Raw genomic sequence first — 25,165 nt, 5'->3', positions numbered from 1 at the left:
TGTATATGGCTCCTGGGATTTGTGAGAGAAAAGCCGCTTGACAGTGCTATAAGAAAGATCTGTGGTATCACCCCTGAGATGTCCTGATAACTGTTTCGATAGTTTTAACAAGAATGTCCTAATTATCTAAAGCTTTTTTTCATAAAAACTTTTGCAAATAGATCTTTGCCATTAATTTGTCATTTCAAAAGATACCTGTGTTTAAAGATGATAGCATCTCCCTCCCCAAATAAGGTTGAATGTAAGAAGGGGTAGTGGACAGCTAAACTTTCCCTTACCAAAAGGATAGTGATCAAGGTGGGTGCCTGTCACCTAGGCTTACAAATAGTACTCACACAGAAAGGGGAGGGGCAACAAGGGGGAACAAGCATTTATTAAACACCTACTACATGCCAGGTACTATGATAAGCACTTTTTTAAAAGTTTATTTATTTTTCATTTTCAATATTCACTTCCATAAATTTTAAATTTTCTCCCCTTCCTTCCCCTATCCCCTCCCTGAGACAGCATGCAATCTGATATAGGCTCTGCATATACATTCACATTAAACATATTTTCACATCAGTCATGTTGCAAAGAAGAATTATAACCAATGGAATGAATGAGAAAGAAGAAACAAAACCAAATAAAAAAGAGAGAGAGCAAATAGTCTATTTCTATCTGCATTCAGACTGCATAGTTCTTTCTTTGGATGTGGTTGCCATTTTCCATCATGAATCCTTTGGAATTGTCTTAAGACCTTGCATTACTTAAAAGAGCTAAGTCAATCAGTTAGTCATCTCACACTGTGACTAGTTCTGCTCACTTCATTCAGCACATGGTATGCACTTTTAAAAACTATCTCATTGGATCCTCACAACAACCCTGGGAGGGAGGTGCTTTTATTATCTGTATTTTACAGTTAAGGAAACTGAGATTAGAAGTTAAGTACCTTGCCCAGAATCACAGAGAGGCATCTGAGGACACACTTGAACTCAGATCTTCCTGACTGCAGACCCGATATTCTATCCGCTGTAGCACCTACCGTAGCTAGTTCTGGAGGGGGGGTGGGGGTGGGTGGGGGGGGCAGAGGTGGAGGAAGGGGAGAAAACTGGTCAATGCTCTTTTTCATAATGAAAAGTAACACCTTTAGGAAACTTAGACTGTGTCCTTGGCATGGATCGCTCCCTGAATTTGGTCTGAGCTGGCCTATTCCGGCCTCTCTTAGACAATTGCATTTTTAGCTCTTCTACTTGTGTCTTGCCAGTTATGTCACCTCAGCCTTGTAATCTCTTAGTAGAGCAATGCTTTAATCTCCAGCGTGCTTTTATGTTTTCCTGTTGGTTCAGTGATCAATGTGGTGGCCTAGAACTGGCCAAAACAGGCTGGGAGGAACCATTGTTAAATTTTCAGGGCAAGCATTTTTGCCTCAGAAATTAGCAAATGCTACAAATCAGGGCTTAGTTTATTGTTTTGTTGATTGTCTAGACTTAATAAACTAAGGGAAAATATTGATCATGTAGATTTAACTAGAAAAATGTGTCCAAGGAACATACCCTCCCCCCAGCCAGTTGTTAAACATTTACCAGCATTCCCCTGTTAGAATTGTGCTCTGATTGGGATCTCTTGATTCAATGTGTGCTTTGAGCCCATGCCCAAAGTGATTATATCAAAACATCACCGCAAAATCTCAGGAGTAGGCTTTTTCCAAGGACTTTAGTAGCAAGGAAGTGAATTGAATTTACTTCAGGTTCCACTGTAATCACTCCTTTAACTTTCTGTCCTCTCCAGATATACATTTGGGATCATAGGATTGGGGGCATTAGAGTTGGAAGATACCTTAGATCACATAAATTTAGTCAAATTCTCTCATTTTGTAGATTTGAAAATACTCATACTAACTCAAACATATATCATGATTTCTATGGTTCTTTAATGTTTCCCAAATTCTTTTCTCACAAGAACCCTGTGATGTAGGTACCACAAGTATTTTTATCTTTATTTTACAGATGAAAAAACAAACCAAGACTTTGAAAGTTTCAGCATCTAAAGCTGAGCCTTGAAGGAATTCAGCAGGTAGAGACTTGCCCATAGCTACAGTTATTAAGTGTTAGAAATAAAATTCAAACTTGATCTATTGAGTCTAATTCAAGCCTTCTTTACAGTTCGCCAAACTGCCCAGAGAGACTGAAGAGAGCTGCTTGGGGTCACATGGTCAATGTGAGCACTTTCACTCACATGTTGATGATGATTCCTCCATGTCTTCTCAACCTGAACAACACTTGGCTATGTCCTCCCACAATTCCTTCAAAGGAGAGCAATTCACAGTGCTAGGATCCTTCCCCTAGGTCTCTTGACATTGAGTGCCAGTTGAGTTTAGGACTATCTCCATGATATACTTGTTCTCTATATGTTGTAATGTCATTATTCATATGTTGCTTCATTTATATAAGTATCACACTCCCTCTCCTCAATACACTCACTACAATACCTCTGAAAGCAAGAACCAAGTCTGCAGTATGACTTTTATATTTTCCATTTGAATCTTGTACAGTTTTCTGTACTCAAGTAAGGAGCAAACTACCTACTTAAATAACTGCCTTTCTTCATCACAGGTCCATAGTGGTCATGATGACACAAACTATTATGCCAACTCTCTCATCTACTTCAAAAACAAATCTGAAGGGCAGAGGTGGCACAGTGGATAGAGCAATGGCCCTGTAGTCAGGAGGAACTACATTCACATCCAGCCTCAGACACTTGACACTTACTAGTGTGAGTCAAGTCACTTAACCCCAATTGCCTAGAGGAGAGAGAGACAGAGAGACAGAGAGAGAGAATAAATCTGATCTCTAAATGGAGTTGACATTTGCAATTTTTTGAGGTATTCCTTTTTGAAAGAATCAAATAGCATCTCTTCTTGCTGTGACTATTAAGAAAGAATAAACTATTTGCAAGTTATCGCTTTTCTTATCCCATTTCTTTTTTAACCGTGTTAGTATATTCTTTCCTTAATCCTTATAGCATCCCTTTGGCGCAGAAGCAAAAATGATTTAAAGTATAAAAAAACTGGACCAAAATGGTTTGGACTTGCCTTTTTTCTCGAGCTAAGCATTCAACCTTCAAGCACATTAGTCACAGATCTATTAACAAACTCTCTACTGCTTGCCTTCAAGATTGTGCTTAACTAATGAACCCAGATTGGACCTCCTCGATGAAGTAGACTAAGAAAATTCCAGTGCCCACACATCTATATCTCTTCAAATTTTCAGGGTCAAGAGAATACTAGTGTTCCTCTTCCCAAAATGTTATGTTATTTCTTAAATCAATTATCCCATAGATGTAAATTATCATTGCCTAATAATATCTAACACTGGCTATATACATACATACATACATATACATTATATATGCAATATGTATGTATACATAAATACATATATATGCACATATACACTGGCTAATAACAATTTAGCACTATCTCCTTCAAAAAACATTTATAGATAATATTTCATTGGAATCTCGGTCATTTTAATTATAAAATCTATGAAGTTTTTCACTCATGATAATTTCATATTTATTTTACTTTTTCTTCACTGTATTTTCTTCTCTCCTTATGGTAATGTACACATTTATGGTTTTATGCAAATCTGCTGTCACAGGGATCTTTAATCTCCCCAAGTGTGACTGTGTGTTCTTTGACTTTCATTTTAGCTAGAAACCACATACATTTTCATTGTCACTATAGTTCCATATCCTTTGTTTTTGCAGCTCCATAGTAGAATATACTCTCCTTTCAGGCAGAGACTACTTTCTCTTTGGGATCTCCTTCCTGGGTTAGACATACAGTAAGCTCCTTAACAAAAGCTTTTTACATTCATTCATCCAGCCAGCCAGCCAGCCAATCATTCACTCACACATTTATCCATGCATCCATTCATGTATCCATTCATTCATTCTTGTAGCCACTACCTAGCCCATCTTGGTGCATTGAATTCTAGTTTTTTGATGTGCAACATTCAGAGTCAAGAATTTTCCACTCAGTTCACTCTTCTCTAGGATGGGTATTCTCCATCCTTGAATGAAATTAAAAAAATAGCTTTAACTAGAAGTTTATTATGTAAAATATTTAACTTTTCCTAGTTTCTCTGACTTCCCTCAACTATAAAGCTCAAATCCCACCTTCTATATGAGGCAGAGGCCTTGCCTGATTTCCTCAATTACTAATGTCTTTCCCTCTCCGATTACATTCAATCTACTCTGTATATCTCTCATGTGTACCTATTTACAATGCCTATTTTCTCTCCCATTAAAATGAAATTTCCTAAAGGGTAAGGAAATTTTTGCCTTACTTGTACATAGTATAGCCCTTCACACATAAATGTTTAATAATACTTGCTGCTTAACTGGTATATTGTCTCTTCCTTTTCCTATTTCTATTTCTTTAGTCATTAAAAAAGGGGGTTCTTAAATTTTTGTGTGTTATAAACCACTTTGCACTCTGGTGAGGCCTATGGACTCCTCAGATTAATGATATTAATGATTTTAAATGAATAAAATTTAATATAAAATTGCAAAGGAAAACAATTACATTGAAATAGTTATCAAAATATTTAAAAGCCTACAAAATACAGTTTAAGAATTTTGCTTTAAAAATTTTTTTAAACATTCTCATACTCAAGTAAAAAAAATTCTATTTCACAAGTATAGCCCTCCTTCAACATTTCTCTGATATATTATGTTACATACACGTATATATGTATCGATATAGACAATATGTATAGCTATACATAGATATGCATAGATATATATCTATACAAAGATATGTATAGATATACACAAATGTATGATGTAAAACTGAAAAAGTAAAGTTAAGTTAAAAAATGCCCTTTTATATGGATCAAAAAGGTATGTCCTTATTAAACAATATAGTGTTGATTTTGGTGGGGGACAGAACCAAGATGGCAGTGTAGAAGCAGGAAAACTCCCTGTGCTCCTCCCATAACCACCTTAAATACCTATAAAAAATTGCTCTAAACAAACTTTAGAGCTAAAGAACCCACAAAGTGACAGAGAAAAACAAACCTCCCACCGAAGGCAGCCTGACAGGTGGACAGGAAGGGTCCATTGCAGCACTGGGAGCAGAGCCCATTCCGTTGTGAGCCCAAGGTTTTAGCCTCAGGGTGGTCCCAACCCTGGAGTGGACTTTGGGAGAGTGGATCACCAGCAACTGTGGCAGTTTCCAGAATTATCAACCCATAAATGCCAAAGACAAAGTGAGAGTTCAGTGTGGACTTTGGGAACAGGGGGTCCATGAGTGCAGGGCAGCCTCTACTCCTGGAGGGAGAAGTGGCTGAGGCATAGCAGCCACTGCAGCATGGCTGCTTCAGAGTTGCCTGTAGATTGTAGGGGGACCAAGTGACCAGTCTAAGTGGTAATCACTCTTGCTTTAACCTGTTGGGTATGGATCGCTGTCTAGGGTGGAGGTTCTGGGGGTGCGTAAATAGGTGCCAGAGCGGGTAAAGGCTTAAGAGAGGGAACCCAACTAATATCTCTGCAGCTGTGAGAACCCCAGTGATTTGGGACAAAGCTCTCCTCTCTGGAAGCAAAGATCTACTGTGGCAAAAAGCTCAAAAGTCAAGTAATTGAGTGGCAACATGAGCAAGAAAAGGAAGCAAAGCAAGCACAGCAGTCAAAGCTGAGATTCCTTTTTGGGGACAAAAAAGATCAAAGCATGGAACAGGAGGAAGACAGTAATGTCAGAACTCCTGTAGCAAAAGCTTCCAAGAAAAATATGAGTGGGTTACAGGCCATAGAGGAGTTAAGAAGGATTTTGAAAACCAAATAAGAGAAATGGAGGAAAAATTGAGAAGAGAAATGAGAATGATGCAAGAAAATCATGAAAAGGAAGTCAACAACTTGACTGAAGAAAATAACACCTTAAAAAATAGACTAACACAAATGGGAAAAGAGGCCCAAAAAAGCCAATGAGGAGAAGAATGCCTTAAGAAGCCGAATTTGCTAGATGGAAAAAAGAATCTCAAAAGCTCACTGTAAAGAATCATTCCTTCAGAATTAGATTGGAGCACTTGGAAGCTAGTGACTTTATGAGACATCAAGAGACTATTAAACAGATCAAAACAAATGAAAAAACACAAGGCAATGTGAAATATCTCATGGGAAAAACCACTGACCTGGAAAATAGATCCAGGAGAGATAATTTAAAAATTATTGGACTATCTGAAAGCCACGATCAAAGAACCTAGAAATCATCCTCCAGGAAGTTCTCAAAGAAAACTGCCCTGATGTTTTAGTGCCAGAGGGAAAAATAGAGGTTGAAAGAATCCACCGATCACCTCCTGAAAAAGATCCCAAAAAGAAAACTCCTAGGAATATTATAGCCAGGTTCTTAAATTTCCAGATCAAGAAGAGAATATTACAAGCAGACAGAAAGAAACAATTTGAATATTGTGGAAATACAATCAGGATAACCCAGGATTTGGCAGCTTCCACACTGAGGGATCAAAGGGCTTGGAATATGATATTCCAGAGGTCAAAGGAGCTGGGATTAAAACTGAGAATCACCTACCTAGCAAAACTGAGTATCATGTTTCATGTTATATGGTCATCCAGTGGAATAGAGGACTTTCAAGCATTCTTGGTGAAAAAACCAGAGTTGAACAGAAAATTTCATATTCAGAATCAAGAAGCAAGAGAAACATGAGAAGGTAAACTGGGAAAAGAAATCATAAAGAACTTGTCAAAGTTGACTATTAACATTCCTACATGGAAAAACAATAATTGTCACTGATGAAAGTTTTGTCAGTGTGAAAATAATTGAAGGGAATAGAAATATATATATATGTTTATGTAAATGTGTGTATATGTGTTTACAGGTATACACAGAGGGCACAGGACCAATTTAACAGGAAGGGATGATACTTAAAAGGTGAAATTAAGAGGGGAGAGAGGAATATAATGAGAGGAGATGGAGAGAGACATAATGGGGTAAATTATCTCATAAAGAAGAGGCAAAGGAAAATGGTTACAATGGAGGGGAAGAATAGGAAGGCAAAAGGGAATGGGTCAACCTTATTCTCTTTGAATTTGGCTTGGGGAGGGAATGAAATACACACTAAATAGGGTGTCTCACCCTACAGGAAAGTAGGGGGGAAGGGGATAAGAGGGAGAATGATGGAAGGGAGGGCAGGCTGTGGGGGAGGGAAGTTGGAAGCACCCACTTTTGAAAAAGAGACAGGATCGAAGTAGAGAATAGAACAAGTGGGAGGTGGGATAGGAGGGAGTGAAATATAGTCAGTCTTTTACAATATATCTACTATGTTATTGTTTTGCATTAGGTACACATGTACAACCTATACTGAACTGCTTATCTTCCCAGTAAGGGTGGGTGACAAGGGAGGATATATATATCCTATTATTAATACTATTTTACATGTAATTGGGAAATAAGATATACAGGCACTGGGACATAGAGATCCACCATGCCCTACTAGAAAAGTCAAAAAGAGTATGGGAGAAATTATGGGAGAGAGCAGATTAGTGGAGGGGATATCCTGTGGGACTGCTATTTTGGGGTGGTGGGTAGGGGAAAAAAGGGGAGAAAATTTGTAACTCAAAATCTGTCAGAAATGAATGATATAAATCAGGAGTTAATAAAGCATTTGGAAAATGGAAATATATATATATATAAAAAGAAGCAAGAGAAGCATAAGAATGTAAACAGGGAAAAGAAATCATTTAGAACTTATCAAAGTTGAACTATCTACATGCCTACATGGAAACATGATAATTATAATGTATGAAACTTTTCTCAGTATGAGGATGGTTTAAGGGAATATACATATATATGTACACATACATATGTGTCTATGTAGGGGGTGATATGTGTGTATGAATACATATGTGTGTGTATATATATATATATATGCACATGTATACATAGACACTGGGCACAGGATCAATTGAATAGAAAGTGATATAAAAAATAAAATTAAGAGGTGAGAGAGATAGGTAAAGACAGAACAGGCTAATTTATCTCATAAAAGAGGCAAGGAAAAACTGTTACAATGGAGGGAAAGAACAGGAAGGCAAAAGGAAATGGGTTAACCTTACCCTCATTGAATTTGGCTTAAGGAGGGAATAACATACACACTAAATTGGGTATCTTACCCTACAGGAAAGTTGGAGAAAGCAGATAAGAGGCGGGATGATAGATGGGAGGGCAGGTTGGGGGGGGGGGGGAGTGTAGTTAGAAGCACACACTTTTGAAAAAGGGCAGGGTCAAAGTAGTAAATGGAACAAGTGGGGGTCGAGATAGGATGGAGAGAAATCTAGTCAGTCTTTCACAATACATCCACTATGGAAATGTTTTGCATAACTACACATATACAAGCTATATTGAATTGCTTCCCAGTAAGGGTGGGTGGTGAGGGAAGAAGGGAAAGAATCTGGAATTCAAAATTTTTAAATCAAATGTTTAAAAAATATATTATTAGTATTTCTTTTTACATGCAACTGGGAAATAAGATATACAGGCACTGGGGTGTAGAGATCCATCTTGCCCTGCTGGAAAATTGGAGGGGGGACTGGGAAGGTTGTAGGAGAGAGCAGATTGGGGGAGGGGTTATTCAGTGGGATTGCTGTTTAGGGATGGTGGGTAGGGTAAAGATGGGGAGAAAATTTGTAACTCAAAATCTTGTGGAAATGAATTGCTGTAAACTAAAAACAAACAAAAAAATACATTATGATATAGTCACAATGTTTTTAAGTCTTACAGATCGCATACTCTCAAATTTCCCTTATTCTTCACCAGTTTCTTTTACTTCTTCCTGTGATATATTTCACTCTTCATGTCATTTTCTCCTAGATTCCTTAACACATTAAAGAGTATTTTCTCTCTTCTGCAAAGTCCCAAATCTATGTGCTATGTACTTAGATGGAATCTTCCTTAGTATTGAGTCATATTTGAGACTGGACTTTTATGTGCCCAAGATTAAACTTCTCTTCATTCAGCAAGGGTAACCCCCGATTTGGAGCAGAGGACCTTAAGTTTGGGTTGGGAGAAAAGGTGTTGTTTGTTCTTCCTTCTAGAAGAAGACCAACGACACCATGAGGTGATGTCTTGGTTGAGTTGCATATGAACTGGATTTAAGTGAGGCAGAGCTACTCAAAGTCCTTAGCCTCATTCTCTCTTCCAGTCATCCAAGTCCAATGGCAAAAGAATAGTCTAGCAGAATGGTGATGGTCCAGGATGCAGTGGGTGACATTGGCCTTTCTAATTTAAGGTCTTTCCCAGGTCTTGGTTTGTCTAAGGTTAAGCTCATTCAATGACTAAGAATTAAGATAAAAGATGGCCCAATATACCATCACAAAAATGTCAGTCTGGGAGGGGAAGACCCTTAGAGTTTCTGTTCCAAACAGAAAACAGTTCCTATTTACACTCATTCTGAGCCATCAAAACCTAAACAATCAGCCACTAATAATTGAAGTGAAGCTATTATTGGCCATTTAGTGAAAGTAAGAGTGACTTGGGTGATTTGGGTTTAAAGGTAGTCAAATAGCTCCATTTGAAATACAATGAGTTTTTTAAAGTGTTTTTTTTTTTTCAGAGCTATATTTCTTTTTTATTATTATTAACTTGTTTATTTATTTTTAGTTTACAAGATTCAATTCCACAATTCCTTGAGTTTCACATTTTGTCCTCCTCCCTCCCCTTCCTGCCATGGAGGCATATAGTCAAGTATAGGATCTGTAAATACTTTCATATTATACATTAGTCAGGTTATAAAGACGGATTGTATTAGATGGAATGAAAAATGGTAAAGAGGACATAAAAGCAAACAAGAAAAGGAAAAAGATCAGGTAGTTTGCTTCAATCTGGATATAAACTCAGTTCTTTCTAGTTCTTTCTCTGGATGCCACATTTCTCTCCATCATGAGTCTTTTGGGATTGACTTATATCACTGCATTGCTGAAAAGAGTCCAGTCTATCAAAGCTGGTCATCACACATACATTGTGTCTGTAATTGTGCACAAATTTCTCCTGGTTCTACTCTACTCACTCAGCATCAGTTCATTTAAGCCTCTCCAGGTAAATATGAAGACTGTCTGCTCCTTGTTTCTTATAGCACAATAGTATTCCATAACATGAATATACCACAACTTGTTCAGCCATTCCCCAATTGATGGTCACCCTCTTAATTTCCAATTCTTTGCCACCACAAAAAGAGCTGCTATAAACATTTTTGTACACATGGGTCTTCCTCCCACTTCTATGATCTCTTTGGGATATAACCCTAAGAGTGGTATTGCTGGGTCAAAGGATATGAAGGTATTTATAGCCCTTTGGGCATAATTCCAGATTGCTCTCCAGAAAGGCTGGATCAGTTCACAACTCCACCAGCAATGCATTAGTGTTCCAATTTGCCCACATCCTCTCCAGCATTTGTCATTTTCCTGTTTTGTCATCTTAGCCAATCTGACTGGTAAGATGTGATACCTCAGAGTTGTTTTGATTTGCATTTCTCTAATCAATAGTGATTTAGAGCGTTTCTTCATGTGCTTATAGATATCTTTAATTTCTTTCTCTGAAAATTGCCTGTTCATATCCTTTGACTATTTATCAATTGGGGAATGACTTGTATTCTTATTCTTACTCAATTCTCTGTATATTTTAGAAATGAATCCTTTGTCAGAGACATAGGTTGCAAAGATTCTTTCCCAATTTCCCACCTCCCTCTTAATCTTGGTTACATTGGCTTTGTTCAATTTTGAAATTGAAAAGAAGCTTTTCAATTTCATGTAGTCAAAATTATCCATTTTGCATTTTATAATGTTCTCTAATTCTTGTTTAGTCATAAAGTGTTTCCCTTTCCATAAATCTTACAGGTAAACTATTCCTTGTTTTCTGAGATTGCTTAAAGTATCAACCTTTATACCTAGATCATGAACACATTTAGACTTGATTTTCTTTTATGGTGTTAGATTCAGAGCTATATTTCAAGAAATTATAAATGAAAACTGTACAGGACCAAAAAAAGGGGGGGAGAGGGAGAAAATCAAACTTAAGTGGAAAAGCCAGGTCAAGTTAGTACTAGGTCTAAGAGCAGGAAAATAACTGCCGAAACAAGACTAAAAAGCCATGAAGGTCAATATTAAATAAGGAAGTTAAATACAAGAAGTCTCAGGAGTTTGATTATTTCTCTTAACAAGATTGCCCAAAGTTATAGTTAGTTGTTTTGTTTTTTGGTGTCTTTTGTTTTGTTTTCAAATGAATTTGCTTTCATTCTCCTGGTAGATGTTTACTTGCTTGTATGCATATAACCAATATTGAAAACATTTTTTTCTGACTCAGAATCAGAATCACATTGAATTTCAGAGTTGAAGAAGACCTCAGAAGGCCAAGCCATATCTGAAAATTATTTGTTAGAACAAACTCATCAGGTGGTCATCCAACCTTTGTTTGATGGCATCTAGTGAAGATTAATCTGAGTGAAGGGCTTAAAAGCCGAGGCATTAAAAGGATCCTGGTGATTGGAGCTCACTGTTTTCCTCTTTCTCTTCTTCTTTCTCTGCTTTCAAAATTAGGAAATTTGTGTCTTAGTGGATGCTCCCTGTCAGGGACTGACCAGAACTCCTCATTATCATGATATTCAGGAAAATACACTTATGTGTATAAATGCCAGAGAAATCCTGGCATCAGAATGTGCAGCTTACATGACATGGGATAGAGTACTGGGCCTGGAGTCAGGAAGACCTGAGTTCAGATTTTTGCCTCAGATACTTACTAGCTATGTGACCCCTAGGAAGGTCATTTAACTTCTATTTGCCTCGGTTTCCTCATCTGTAAAATGAGAATAATATTAGCACCCAGGTTTATCGTAAGGATCAAGTGAAATAACTGTAAAGCACTTAGCACAGTGAGTGACACATAGTAAGCACTATATAAATGTTAGTAATATTATCAAGAGTACAAAGAGACTTAGAGGAAATCCCTGTGAGAAAAGAGCCTGAGGAAGATAGGACTTCACAGCATTGAATACAGTATGAACAAGCATAGAGACTTAGAGACTAGCCTAGTAATGGCTTTAGCTATGACCAAGAATGAACTCATAGAGAATATTATTGGCTATAGATAACTGGAGGTATAATTGGAAGCTGGAGGTACAACATTTGTGAAATCCAAATCTGTGGAGGTTCCTAAATCACCATCCTGGAGAAAACATAGCTATGTCACCCTTGTCAAAGATTAGGGTGCCCAAAGCTCTTGCTGGACTTTTAATGTTTCCCTGCCAACACTTCTACAAGACAGAGAAGCTTGGGTCCCTGAATGAGTTGAACCTAGAGGGCAATATCTAAAAATAAATCATGTGATTTGTCTTAATTCAGCTCCTGGTATGTCAAGGAGAATGGGGGCACTGACTTCAGGGTGAAGGGGGACTTCATCCCCTACACTACCAGGGACAAAGATAACTGTAAGAAAGGATTCTCTGCTGCTTGCAGCCTGGTTTTGTTACTGTTCTCTCTCATGAAATCATAAAACTCTCAAAGATAGCCAAAGGATTACTGTGGGAGTCATTATTGTAAGCACCAATGCTAGGCGTGACAATTTGTGCATCTTTACCTCAAAGATTTACCAAAGCTGTAACAATTACACAGAAAATCTTGATCATGCTATTCTGGGGGTGGAATATCTTTTTTTTTTTTTAAAGCAATCGGGGTTAAGTAACTTGCTCAAGGTTACACGGCCAGTTATTTCTGGGTGTGGTGCTAAATATCTCAGCCCGGATTTGATCCTCAGGTCATCCCAACACTGGAGCTGGTGCTCTTACTTGCTGAGCCACCTGGCCACCCCTGGAATATCACTTTTAAGGAGAAGATAAGGAATAGAAAAGATATTAGATCATCAAGAACAACTAGAATGAAAGCTGAAGACAAAGATATGACATTCAAATGGCCAGAGACCACAACTCTGGGGTTGCCACTGATGCCAACTACTCTTTGATGTAAGTAATGAGAGAATCTGTTTCCAACATTGCCAGGAGGAATGAGATTGAAGAGGAGCTAGTAGCTCCCATGGAACAGCATATTCTCATGTCAAGTGATAGAAGACATTTTCAACATTATATATTGGTGGACTTGCTGGATACACTGGTTCTCATTTCTCCCCTCATAATTCACACATGAACAGCTTTTTAACCTTTTAAAAAATAAAACTGTCATTAAAAATATGATGTCTACTCAGGGTGAACTCATAACTACCCAAGGTAACCTATTCCATTTTAAAATGGCTATAAGCATTATAAAGTCTTTTTCCTTACATCAAGTCAACATCTGTCTCTTTGCAACTTCTACTCACAGCTCCTACTTCTGGCCTTTGGAACCAATCTGAACAAATCTAATCCTTCCACTTAGCAAACTTTCAGACACTTGAAGACAGCTCTATACAAATTAGTCCCAATTCTCTAGAGCAGACATGTCAAATTCACAGTGGCAAAACTCCTGAATGCTTCCCCAACAAAATAAATGAAAATACAATATAACATAGATGGTTTCAGTTTATAGTTTTCTAAGTCAATATGAAGAGCATGGGAATTCATTACTGTTTTAGTTTAACACCACTATTCTAGAGGGAGGTATATACTTCTGCAAGGTCCCTCCAGGAAATCATGTGCACTGGGAAATTGGTGCCAGATAGAAAGGACAATGCAGAGTTCCTGGAAAATGTTGAGTTCATGGAGCAATAATTAACCATAGTGAGGGGCATAGTTTATTATTTTGAATAATAAACTAAGACCTTGTTCTTCAACTAGTAATATGAGTTAGTGGTAAACTGTGCAGGGGTGTGTGGGTGTAGTGTGTGTGTGTGTGTGTGTGTGAGTGTGTGTGTGTGTGTGTGTGTGTGTGTGTGTGTGTGTGTAGGGTAGGGTAGTTTTAACTTTCTGAATGAATTCCTCTTGTAGAATCACACTGACCAGAGTGTAACAAATCTGAAGCATTTTGTAGGTCCTTAGAGAGTTGGGGCTAAACAAAGAGTGGGTTACTTGATTCTCTAACAATATTTATTGCTGTTTAACAACAATATGACCCAATGAGCTACATTTGTCAGTTTACCTTCCACAATGATTTCTCTAGGCCAAAAGGTACAACTATAAGCATTTTATAAATATTTCTGAATTGAACTGAACTGTATTTAATTGATTTGAATGAGAAGGGGGCCAACAAGCCTTTGTCAAGAGTCCACATTGATCTTTCTAGATGATTTTAGCAAAAAAAAATCTAAATTCGATAGACTTCTTAAATGGCATAATGTGCAACACTCCAGCATGTCTGTAAGAATTTTCCAAACTTATCTGAGCTATCACTATGTCTTCTCACCTTCAAGAAGAAAGGAGACTGACACCTAAAGAGTCCTTGAAGTAAATGTTCAGAGGAGATTGACTAACAAAAACTATCATTTTTCTCATTGCTCAACATTCCATTATTTCATGTTCAACATCAGGAGCTCTACTCAATTAATAATTGAGTGACTCAAGACTCCTTCAACTATTTCCATCTAGACTTAGTTGAATATTTACAAGACAAACCTACATTCATTCTTTGTTCCATTTTACCATGAGTCAGTCTTTCCTAGGAATCATGGAACTGAATAAATACGGATTTCTATCTCTACACTTGAACAACAGGTATATAGTATATAAGTTCTCTTGTGTAGAAGGGCCAGTAGAGTACTACTATGTTGAACAACTAGAAAAACATTCTTCCTATTGTGACTTGGCAAGATCAGAGACATTAGAAGCATCTACTCTGGAACCATCTGGCACTAATATTTTTGGCTACACATTCTGAAGACTTGCCAGAGGCAGAAGAAAACATTTTTTTTAAGACTAATACAGGGGCAGTCAGGTGGCTCAGTGAGTAAGAGTACTGGCCCCAGAGTCGAGATGACCTGGGGATCAAATCCGGGCTCATATACTTAGCACCACACCCAGAAATAACTGGTTGTGTAACCTTGAGCAAGTTACTTAACCCCAATTGCTTTAAAAAAAAAAAAAGACTAATACAACTGGGGCAGCTAGGTGGCCCAGTGAATACAGCACTGGCCCTGGAGTCAGGGGGACTTGAGTTCAAATCTGACCTCAGACACTTAACACTTACTAGTCGTGTGACGTTGGGCAAGTCACTTAACCCCAATTGCCCTGCCTCCCCCCTCCAAAAAGCAAAAAAAAAACAAAAACAAAAAAGACTAATACAACTGCTGAAGTGAGCTTACTTAGTATTTTTCCATGTACTAGTATAACACAGACAACCTTGAAAAGATATGAATATTCCTCCTGGCTAGTTCAAACCTGAAGTAAAGGGGAAGATGTGTTGTTTATGTTAGCAGGGTATTATGCTGAAATGTTAACATTTTATGTCTTTCCAATTCTAATGATTTTTTTCATTTCTTAAATTTCCTATATTTCTAAATTACAGTTATAGGATGGGTTTCACATAAAACGGTTTGCATCAGTTTTGGAACCCTATTCATCTTTTCCTATTCACTGATACCAACACAGCACACAGAAAGTGGGTGCTTCAACAACCATCAAACTTAATTCTAACCACACTGTTCTGTTACAGATTCTGTTAAGTCATTTCCCTCAGGTCAATGCCTTTCCTTTGGTTTTTCTTAAAACTCATTATCATGACTTTAATCTCTCACATATTTTGACAGGTGGGATTCCTTCCACTATCTTCCCGAAATGCTGATTTTCATTTATGAGCCCCACAAATGTTGCCAACTGGCATTGTTTTTCCCTTTGCTACTTTTTTTCCCCCTTTAATTCAATAGATAATGTGCTGCAGTCTAGAGATCTCGACCATGAGGGTAAAATATATTGACAAAGACTATATGTAATTTACAGAAAGTAGAAATTCAAACTCAAAGATTGTCATCTTCATTTGATACTATTTTCTCCTTTTTACAATACAGTAAATTGAAGTTTTTTGATGACTATCTCCCTTCAGACTGGAGAGATGTAAGTGGCTTAACTGAATTGGGTATAATGCTTCCAGCCTCTCTCCTCCAACCACTTTTATGTTATTTTGGAATTTATTTGCTATCTTTTAAAACTATTTATATGTGTATCTTATTTAGTGCAACTGATCCCAAAGCTGAAAAATTCTGGCAAATTTCTCTATTTTCCCTTTCCTGAATATATCTCCTTGTTCTTTTATTTGACAATAACCCAAACAACTTTTGTTCTTTTTAAATATTATTAGTAGTTTAATAATGTCTTCTCTAAATAACTTCTTTGATAAAAATAAAGACCAAGCTTATTTCATCTTTGTTTTCAAATATTTTCATTCTCTGCCTACGCCTTTGAGAAACCCAATGGAGCTAGTTCTATTATAATTAGCTTTATGATCACATTAAATGTGAATCTAGAGCTCTGAGCAAAGAAAAAACTAAAAATATCAGCTATAGCCAAGCTACCACCTCAATTTATTTGTTAGGGGATCTAATACTTCTGTGATAATTTCATCTTGCATCCTTTTTAAGCATCTGAATGGTCCATACAAAGGCCATATAAGGTTCCTATAATTTTATTATAGTTAGGATCTTACAACATTTAACTTAATGACCTGATATTGGCAACATCACCAAGTATTTTTAAAACTACCCCTAATTCCTAGTCATTTCTGTTTTTAAAGACCCTAGAGCAAGATCATGCTTTTTGAGTTTCAGGTAGCATGCTGCTTGTAGCTTGTAAAGTGTAGATCCATTTGGAGGAGGAACAGACTAAAGGATAGTACTTTAATGAGACAAAGATTTCGGAAGTACAGTAGTATTCGTGATAGTAATAGTGGTGATAGTGGCCATAGTAGCAGTCAGCACTATCCCAGCTTCATTTTCTTCATAGTCCTGGTTGTCATCTTTGTTGTAGTTGTGGTAGTAACAGTAATTGCTGCTACTGCTACTTCAGCTGATTTGGCAGGAAAGACAATACCATCCACAAGCCTAAATAATAAACAAGTAGTACTTGGCCTTGACAACTATCTATAGTTTAGAATTCACAAATAACTATAAATAATTATTTCAAGTATTGAAAGAATACTTCATTTTTCAAGAAGTTTCTTGATATTTAGTGTCATAGTCAAGCTAGAAAAGACTTAAGTTATCTATGTCTCATTTGCCCCACCTGTAAAATGCTTAGGGTCATGCAGCTAGTAAGTAACTGAGGGAGGATTTAACTGAGGATTTCCAGATTCTAATTCAAGTACACTTTATCAATGAGCTGCCTCCAAGTTTCCTACTCCTAATTCCAAACTGCACCAGAAACTGTCTTACAATTTGCCGGTACTGTCTTAGAGTAACATCACTGGTAGCCAGAGGAGCCTAGGAGTTGCGACTACTCAGCCACTTTCCTTATTTGGAAGGCTGAGTAATAGGGACAGAAAGTCAGATGATTTGGGGGAGAATGTTAACCTAGGAGTCTCAAGAGTTACAAAGCTTTGGTTTTCTCCCTTAGGGATGTTTTTTTCCATTTTGAATTTCATCAGAATATGTGGTAGACCAAGAAATCTCTAGTTAATGTCATCACAATATGGTAGTGGGGCTGGAGGTCACTAAAATTCTGGAGGCCTCCTTTTAGAAAAAAAAAATCAATGGGCTTATCCTCTTTTAAAATAAAATATAGACTGAGATTCTATCTTTACACAACCTCATTGTCCTGTTTCTTTAACCACTAATGTGACTTTTAAGAAGGTGTTTAGAAGAAGCTGAGAGTCTATAGATTTTTTCACATTTGATCCACAAATGTAAAGTCCTTGAGGGCAAAATGATCCATTTGCTTTTATATTTCCATCCTAAGAATTTAGCACAATTCTAGGCACATAGCATTCACTTAACCCTTACCCCTTTGACTTATTCATTCATCCATTCATTCATTTACTTTGCGTTTATTTATCTGCAAGTATTCCTCACCCTCATCTTTTCCCCAAAAGAATATTTGCTCTATGAGGGTAGAGATATTTTTTTTATCTTTATCTTCCTAGCATCTACAGTGACATAATAAAGGCTCAAGAAATAAATGTGTATTGAATGAAATTGAACTGAGTCTCCAACTTCCTATCTGCTTTCTCTTATCTTTCCTTTCAATTCCTAATATTCACAAAATTGCATTCCCTTGGTTCAAAAATCATGTCCTTGAAACTATCCTTTCTTTTCAAGTACTTATTTCTAAACTTTCCTTTACAAACTTCAACTATTTCATGTCCTTCTTCTATTTTAAAGTTTCCATCTTTTCCCTGTCTTGTTCTATAAAGACTACTTGATGGAACATCTTATTTACTTGAAAACTGTGTCATTTGAGGAATGATAGTAAGAATTTGCATAGTGCTATAAGGTTTGCAAAGAATTTTAGATAGGTTAACCCATTTGATTATCAAAAGAGACCTGTGATGTCAGGGTCTGTTATTTTACAAATGAGAAAAATGAGACATTTTTGTTGATCACTCATGTCCAACTCTTCATGACAGCATTTGAGATTTTCTTGGTGGAGATACTAGAATGGTTTGCCATTTCCTTCTCCAGCTTATATTACTGATGATGCAGACAGGGTTAAGTGACTTGCCCAAGGTCATACAGCTAATAAATCTGAGGCTAGATTTTAATTCAGGAAGATCAGTCTTCCTGAGAAGAGAAGTTAAATGACATCTAGCTCCCTTAAAGATTTAAGGATTATAGATTCAAATCTGGAAGAGACCTTAGGGAATCATTCAAGGTCAAAGCCCTCATTTTTTTAAATGACAGCTGAGGTCCAGAGAAGTTAAATGACTGTGCACAGACACACAGCCACTATCTGTCAGAAGCAAGTTATGAAGCCAAATCTACCTAACTAAGAGGGCAGATCTCTATCACTTCATGATGCTACTGCTCTTGCATACTTATTGTGTATTATTTTATTTTGTATTTTTTGTGTGTCTGAATGTCATATATCCCTGTGTAGCACCAATGCAATATTCACAGTGCCAACAGTGACTGTGGATATGCCGGCATAGTTCTCAATTGCAAAACATTACAGACTCTCCATAAAGAAGACAAAAGCAAAATATTTATTCATATATCAGAGAGCCAAATCCCAACACCAGAAAACCAAATCCATCATAGCAACAAAAAAGTTAATACACCATAGCACAACAGAGAGCCACACTATCCTTTAGCTTTCCCACAAACAAACATTCACAAGCCTAGCTGTCTCCTTAGATGTGTTCTCTCCTCCCTCCAACTCTACTACTCTGACTCCTAGCTTCCTGTGGGCTTCGCTCCACCTTTCAGCAAATTCATTCATCACAGGCTCCATGTGATTACATTGGCCTATTAGGGGGTAGGGAAGATCTTCGAATTCCCTTAGGTTTATTAAGGGACAGGGAAGATCTTCAAATTCCCATTACCATTATACCCTATTAGACTGTATTCTTTATGAATGGGAGAGAAATGTTTTATTGTATGCTATAAATACTGTGTACTTACTAAACATTGTGGAATTAAGTTGTATTAAAGGGTAAATTCCTTTCCAGGAATTTTCCAAATGAGTCAGGTAATGTTTGTGCAGGTAGGTGGCTCAGTGCACAGAGCACTGGGCCTGTAGTCAGGAAATCTGAATTCAAATATGAAGAATAGGTCACAAAGAATCAGATACGAATGAACAACAAATGTTTGTCCAACTTCTGTACAACCTCCTCTTACCATTTTGCATTATCCATTTTCCTCTCTTTATTAAATAAAAGCAAATATTTATAGATTCCACCCATACTAAAATAACATTTTTGAAAGCTTTTACTTTAATTATTCTCTAGTCAACCACATATCAATTATCCATATTTGGCTGATTGAATCAGTCCATTCATTCTCTTTTTTTTTTTTTTTTTTGGAGGGGGGAAGGTAGGGCAATTGGAGTTAAGTGACCTGCCCTAGGTCACATGGCTAGTTTTGTGTTAGATGTCTGAGGCTGGATTTGAACTCAGGTCCTCCTGACTTCAGGGCCAGTGCTCTATTCACTGAGCCACCTAGCCACCCCTCAGTCCATTCATTCTCAATTGTACTGCTTCTTATGGTTTAAGGTGGGGTGGGGGAAGAATAGTAGTAGGCAGAGAACATGACCAGGAGACCTAGTAACCTAGCCTGGGCAAGGCTATCAGTAGTGCTAATACTCCAGTTCTGCAAGTGAGAGGTCAAGAGCAAACAAAGCATTCATCACATCATTGATTTAGAGACAGAAGGGGACTTATAAGTCATTTGTTTCAAACCCCTCATTTTATAGATGAAGATCTGTGACCCATCTATCCAAGGTCACACAGGCAGTAATTTGGAGAATCAGTATTTGAAGCCAGTCTTTGAACCAAATACAGACTAGTGGAATCTAGAGTGATGGGGTGCTAATGATGGGCCCCTAAAAGGCCCTGGACTTTCCCACTTAAGAATCCTTTCAACTGCCCTTTCATTGTGGCCCTCATTGTCTGCACCTGGCCCCACCCTAGACCTCCACTCCTTAATTCCGTCTAGACACCTTCTCTGCTACCTCCCAGTCACCCCAGACTTCTTGGCCACTCCTAGATCACATGCAGATCTTCCCACAGTCTTTCTGTATAAAAGGTCCATTTTGCCTCAATTAAAGTGCTCAGATTCTTAAAATATGACCAATAGTGCAGATTCTTAAAATTTCACCCACTTCAACTGGTGTTTTAATAAAACTTATCTCTGACTAAAAGAAGGCTTGAGTAAAATTCTTTCAAGGCAAGGCCTGCATCTTTTGCCCCTGAATTTTGGGGTTTCCATCACCTCCTAGACCACAACATAGAGGATTAATTAACACAAGACAGGTAATTGTAGGGGAGGCTAACAGCAGGTGTGTCAAAGGCATGGAAATAGTAATTGGCAAAATAGTATCAGAATCCAAAGAAGAAACAGACAGGCATGATTTGGGTTGTAATGTTGAAGTACTGGGCTAGAATATAAATGCATTAAGAGGAGAATCTTCTTTGTCTCCAGCATCCCTGGAAAAGCATCTGACATTTCCCTCCTAATAAAGGTGCTTAATAAAGATTAAATGATTGCCTATTTGATTAGTTTAATATAAAATAAGGCAAGAGTTCAAGGAACCAGATAGCCAAACATATTTTATCTCACATAAAACAGAATATTTTCGGGACAGCTAGGTGGTGTAGTGAATAGAGCACCAGCCCTGGAGTCAGGAGGACCTGAGTTCAAATCCCACCTCAGACACTTGATGAACTTATTAGGCTGTGTGAACCTGGGCAAGTCACTTAACCACAACCAACAACAAATTTTCTAATTTAACTCCTTCAGTTTAAACCATCTGTTCTTTAAAGATCCTGGGAATTAATGCCAATTCCAGCTGCATTATTCTTCTGAATCAGTTGCAATGTTGGACATTTCTTTAATTTTTCCCATAATGTTTCCCATAATGCAAACAATCTTGTTTTGCCATTCAGCACCAGACTCGTTTCCTCTTTCCTTTCTAGTCTTTCTTACCTACTGTTTCCTGGGCCAGATCTCTAACATTTAATGACTCTATCTAAGAAAAGCAATGGACAATATTCAATTATCTGGATGATTGGTCTCTCCCATTAGCATGGAAAATGAAGAATGGGGTATGTATTTTATCATGTGTGCTTTATGCACTATTAAAAGGGAAAAACAATTTCTTCAAGAAAGCTGTCCCATATCCCATGGGAGGTTTAAAAGAAGGCACTCTGTACCAGACAGAACCATATCATAGTTGTTAAAAAGCAACCAGCCAATTTTGAGGAAGCCTCTACTCCATAAACAGGTTCTTTTCAGTTTGTGGAATCATCTTTCCTTAATTGCTTTTATGGTCCGTCATCATTCTTTTCCATGTTTATAGGACCACAGAGCCTCCCACCCTATCATTTAAGTATTCTGAAGATTTTCCTTTAAAGGCTATGTGTGTAGATTCTCCATACTATCTTTACAAACATAGTTGTAAACCTTATGCTACATCTATACAAGCTATGAAACATTGGTGCCAATTGTAAAGGTGCCTCTTATCTTGGCTGCACACCTACCCAGAAACTTGGGAAAACCTGTCCAGGAGGACAGCTCCATAGTATCAACACTCTTATCTGCACAATGACCCAGCAGAAAGCACTATTAAAATGGGGGAAAATTTGAAATTCAATTCAACAAATGTTTGTCAAATGTTTAGTATGTATAAAGCAATGTGTTAAATTCTAAAGAAGATTAAAGAAAAAGATTTAACTAGGACACAGTTCCTGCCTTCACAGAGTTTACAGCATTATATGCTTTGTGAAAAATAAATGAACAATAACTTAATGTCCCTTAAGGCTCCATAATGAAAGCTTATCACTCTCATTTATAGTTCTAAAAGTGGAATCCTGAATCTTTTAGGTCAGCTATTCAATTAGCATTTATTAAGCTCCTGCTGTGTGCTAAAATGGGCACATAGGCGACAGAGTGGATAGAGCACCAGGCCTGAAGTCAAAAAGAGCTGAGGTTAAATATGGCCTCAGACTCTTACTAGCTGTGTGACCTGGAAAAATCACTTAACCTCTGTTTGTCTCAGTTTCCTCATCTGTAAAATGACCTGTAGAAGGAAATAGCAAACCACTCTAGTATCTTTGCCAAGAAAACCCCAAATGGAGTCACCAAGAGTCAGACTCAGCTGAAAGGGACTAAAAAGTGCTAGAGGTACAGGGAAAAGCAGCCAGAAGCACAACAACAAAGACAGTCTCTGCTCTCTAGTGAAATGGGGAAGACGAGATTCAACAGCTATGAACAAACACGATGTATACAGGATAAATTTGGGGTGTTCTCAAAGGAAAAGAATTTAGATTAAGGACAACTTAGAGAGGCTTTTCTCTACTCTGTAATTCTTGCTGGAGGTCTCCTGGTCTTTTTTCTTTTTTTTTTTTTTGAAGGGGAAGGCAAGGCAATTAGGGTTAAGTGACTTGCTCAAGGTCACACATTATGTGACTGATTCCCTCCATTTAGAAGTTAAACATTCAGGTGCCTATTTAAGAATTAGAATCCCTCTCTCCCCAGGCGTCCTCCTGCGAGTGACATCGTCTTTAAACCCCTGGCAATCCCTGAAGCACAGCTGCGATGCCCAGGGAAGACAGGGCTACCTGGAAGTCCAATTACTTCCTCAAGATCATCCAACTTTTGGATGATTATCCAAAATGCTTCATTGTGGGAACAGACAATGTGGGCTCCAAGCAGATGCAGCAGATCCGGATGTCCCTTCGTGGGAAGGTGTAATGGGAATGCAAATTTGGAAGATCTTCCCTGCCCCTAGGCTAAAGTGCACCTGAAGCCTGGGGTCGGAGGCTTGTTTTTCAGTAGATACTTCTTGATTGGCCAGTGAGTCAATAAGGTTGTTACATTCTCTGAGCTAGGAGAAGGGTATATAAACCCTGATTTGAGGCTTTGTTTTGGGGGCTCACTTTGAGAAGTGTTCTGTGATTTGATCTGTATTCTGGGAAGCTGTTGTCCAGGGCCCCCCTGGCTTTAAAAAACCCAGATGTTGATTTGGTATGGATGTAATGGTTGGACAGTTTGGAAATCTGTCTCTGTTTCTGTCTTGATAATTCTGCCTGTATACTTTGAAGTCCAGGGTGCTGACCTTTTTCCCCTGAACAAGGTAAACGATATATGTCTGACTGATTAAAGTAAGCTTGTTAACCCATTTTGAGTTGCTTTCCTTTAACAAAGCAGATCCAAGAACCTGTGTGAGCAGCCACCCTGAGGACGCTTGGGGTGCTTGCTGCTACAGAAGGCTGTGGTATTGATGGGGAAAAACACCATGATGCACAAAGCCATTCATGGGCATCTGGAGAACAATCCTTCCCTGGAGAAACTGCTGCCTCATATTGGGGGGAACGTGGGCTTTGTGTTCACCAAGGAAGATCTGACTGAGATTAGGGATATGCTTCTAGCCATTAAGGTGCCAGCTGCTGCCCATGCCGGTGCCATTGCCCCATGTGATGTCACTGTGCCAGCACAAAATACTGGTCTGGGTCCTGAGAAGACTTCCTTCTTCCAGGCTCTGGGTACCACCACCAAGATTTCCATGAGTACCATTGAAATCTTGAGTGATGTGCAGCTGATTAAGACCGAAGACAAAGTGGGTGCCAGTGAGGCGACCTTGTTGAACATGCTGAACATCTCCCCGTTCTCCTTTGGACTGATCATTCAGCAGGTGTTTGACAATGGCAGCATCTACAACCCTGAAGTGCTGGACATCACGGAGGAGACTTTGCATCTTCGGTTCTTAGAGGGTGTCCGTAATGTTGCCAGCGTCTGTCTGCAGATTGGCTACCCAACTGTTGCATCCGTACCCCATTCGATCATCAATGGGTACAAGCAGGTCTTGGCTGTAGCTGTGGAGACTGAGTACACCTTCCCACTTGCTGAAAAGGTGAAGGCCTTCTTGGCTGACCCATCAGCATTTGCAGTGGCTGCCCCTGCGGCCTCTGCTCCAGCTGCTGCCGCACCTGCTGCTGCTGCTCCAGCCAAAGTGGAAGCCAAGGAAGAATCAGAGGAGTCTGATGAAGATATGGGCTTTGGTCTCTTTGATTAGCCTACAGAAAACAACTATTTCAGCCAGTTTATTTGTGAAAGAAATAAAAGTGCTTGTTTATCTCAAAAAAAAAAAAAAAGAATTAGATTCCCTTAAGCTCTGAACTACCTGAACACCAATTTTCTGAACTTATTTGCAGGGGGTTATTGAAACTCTGATGTTTTTCCTGCTCCTTATTTTAGAATTGGCTTTGCTTTCCAAAGGGACTGCTTCCTACTGCTCCAGGGGCAAAGAACTTCAACTATCCCTCAGCTTATTTTTCTTAGGCAGTGAGTAGGATAACACAGACTACCCCAGGTAGAAGAGCTTTCTTAGTAGCTCATAAAAGTAAGTATGCTTTGCTTTATGCCTTTCTTTGTAACCCCAGCACTTAGCACAGTTACTGATATATAGAAGGTGTTTAATAAATGTTACTTGACTGACATTCTCCTTAGGGCCACCATATAATTCTCTAAATCACCTTGGGTATTATCATAATGATGATATTGATGATGATGATAATGATAACTAACATTTTCAGAGTGTTTTCCATATATTAT

At 38.1% G+C, this 25,165-nt stretch overlaps 1 protein-coding gene across 1 annotated transcript; it reads left to right on the top strand.

Annotated features, from left to right (window-relative positions):
- The first annotated feature begins 23,083 nt into the window (after positions 1-23,083).
- Positions 23,084-24,680, top strand: LOC138166777 (large ribosomal subunit protein uL10-like). Its single transcript, XM_069095266.1, has 2 exons — positions 23,084-23,299; positions 23,823-24,680. Exons 1-2 carry the CDS (start codon positions 23,150-23,152, stop codon positions 24,624-24,626), a joined length of 954 nt encoding a protein of 317 aa, XP_068951367.1. The 5' UTR covers positions 23,084-23,149; the 3' UTR covers positions 24,627-24,680.
- The last annotated feature ends 485 nt before the right edge of the window (positions 24,681-25,165 follow it).

The sequence above is a fragment of the Petaurus breviceps genome, unplaced genomic scaffold, assembly GCF_028583685.1.
Source record: "Petaurus breviceps papuanus isolate PSGF00001 unplaced genomic scaffold, PetGlider_PUasm1.0 226, whole genome shotgun sequence".
Taxonomy (NCBI): Eukaryota; Metazoa; Chordata; class Mammalia; order Diprotodontia; family Petauridae; genus Petaurus; species Petaurus breviceps.
Note: the sequence above shows the minus strand (reverse complement) of the source record. Positions and strands in the feature narration are given on the sequence as shown.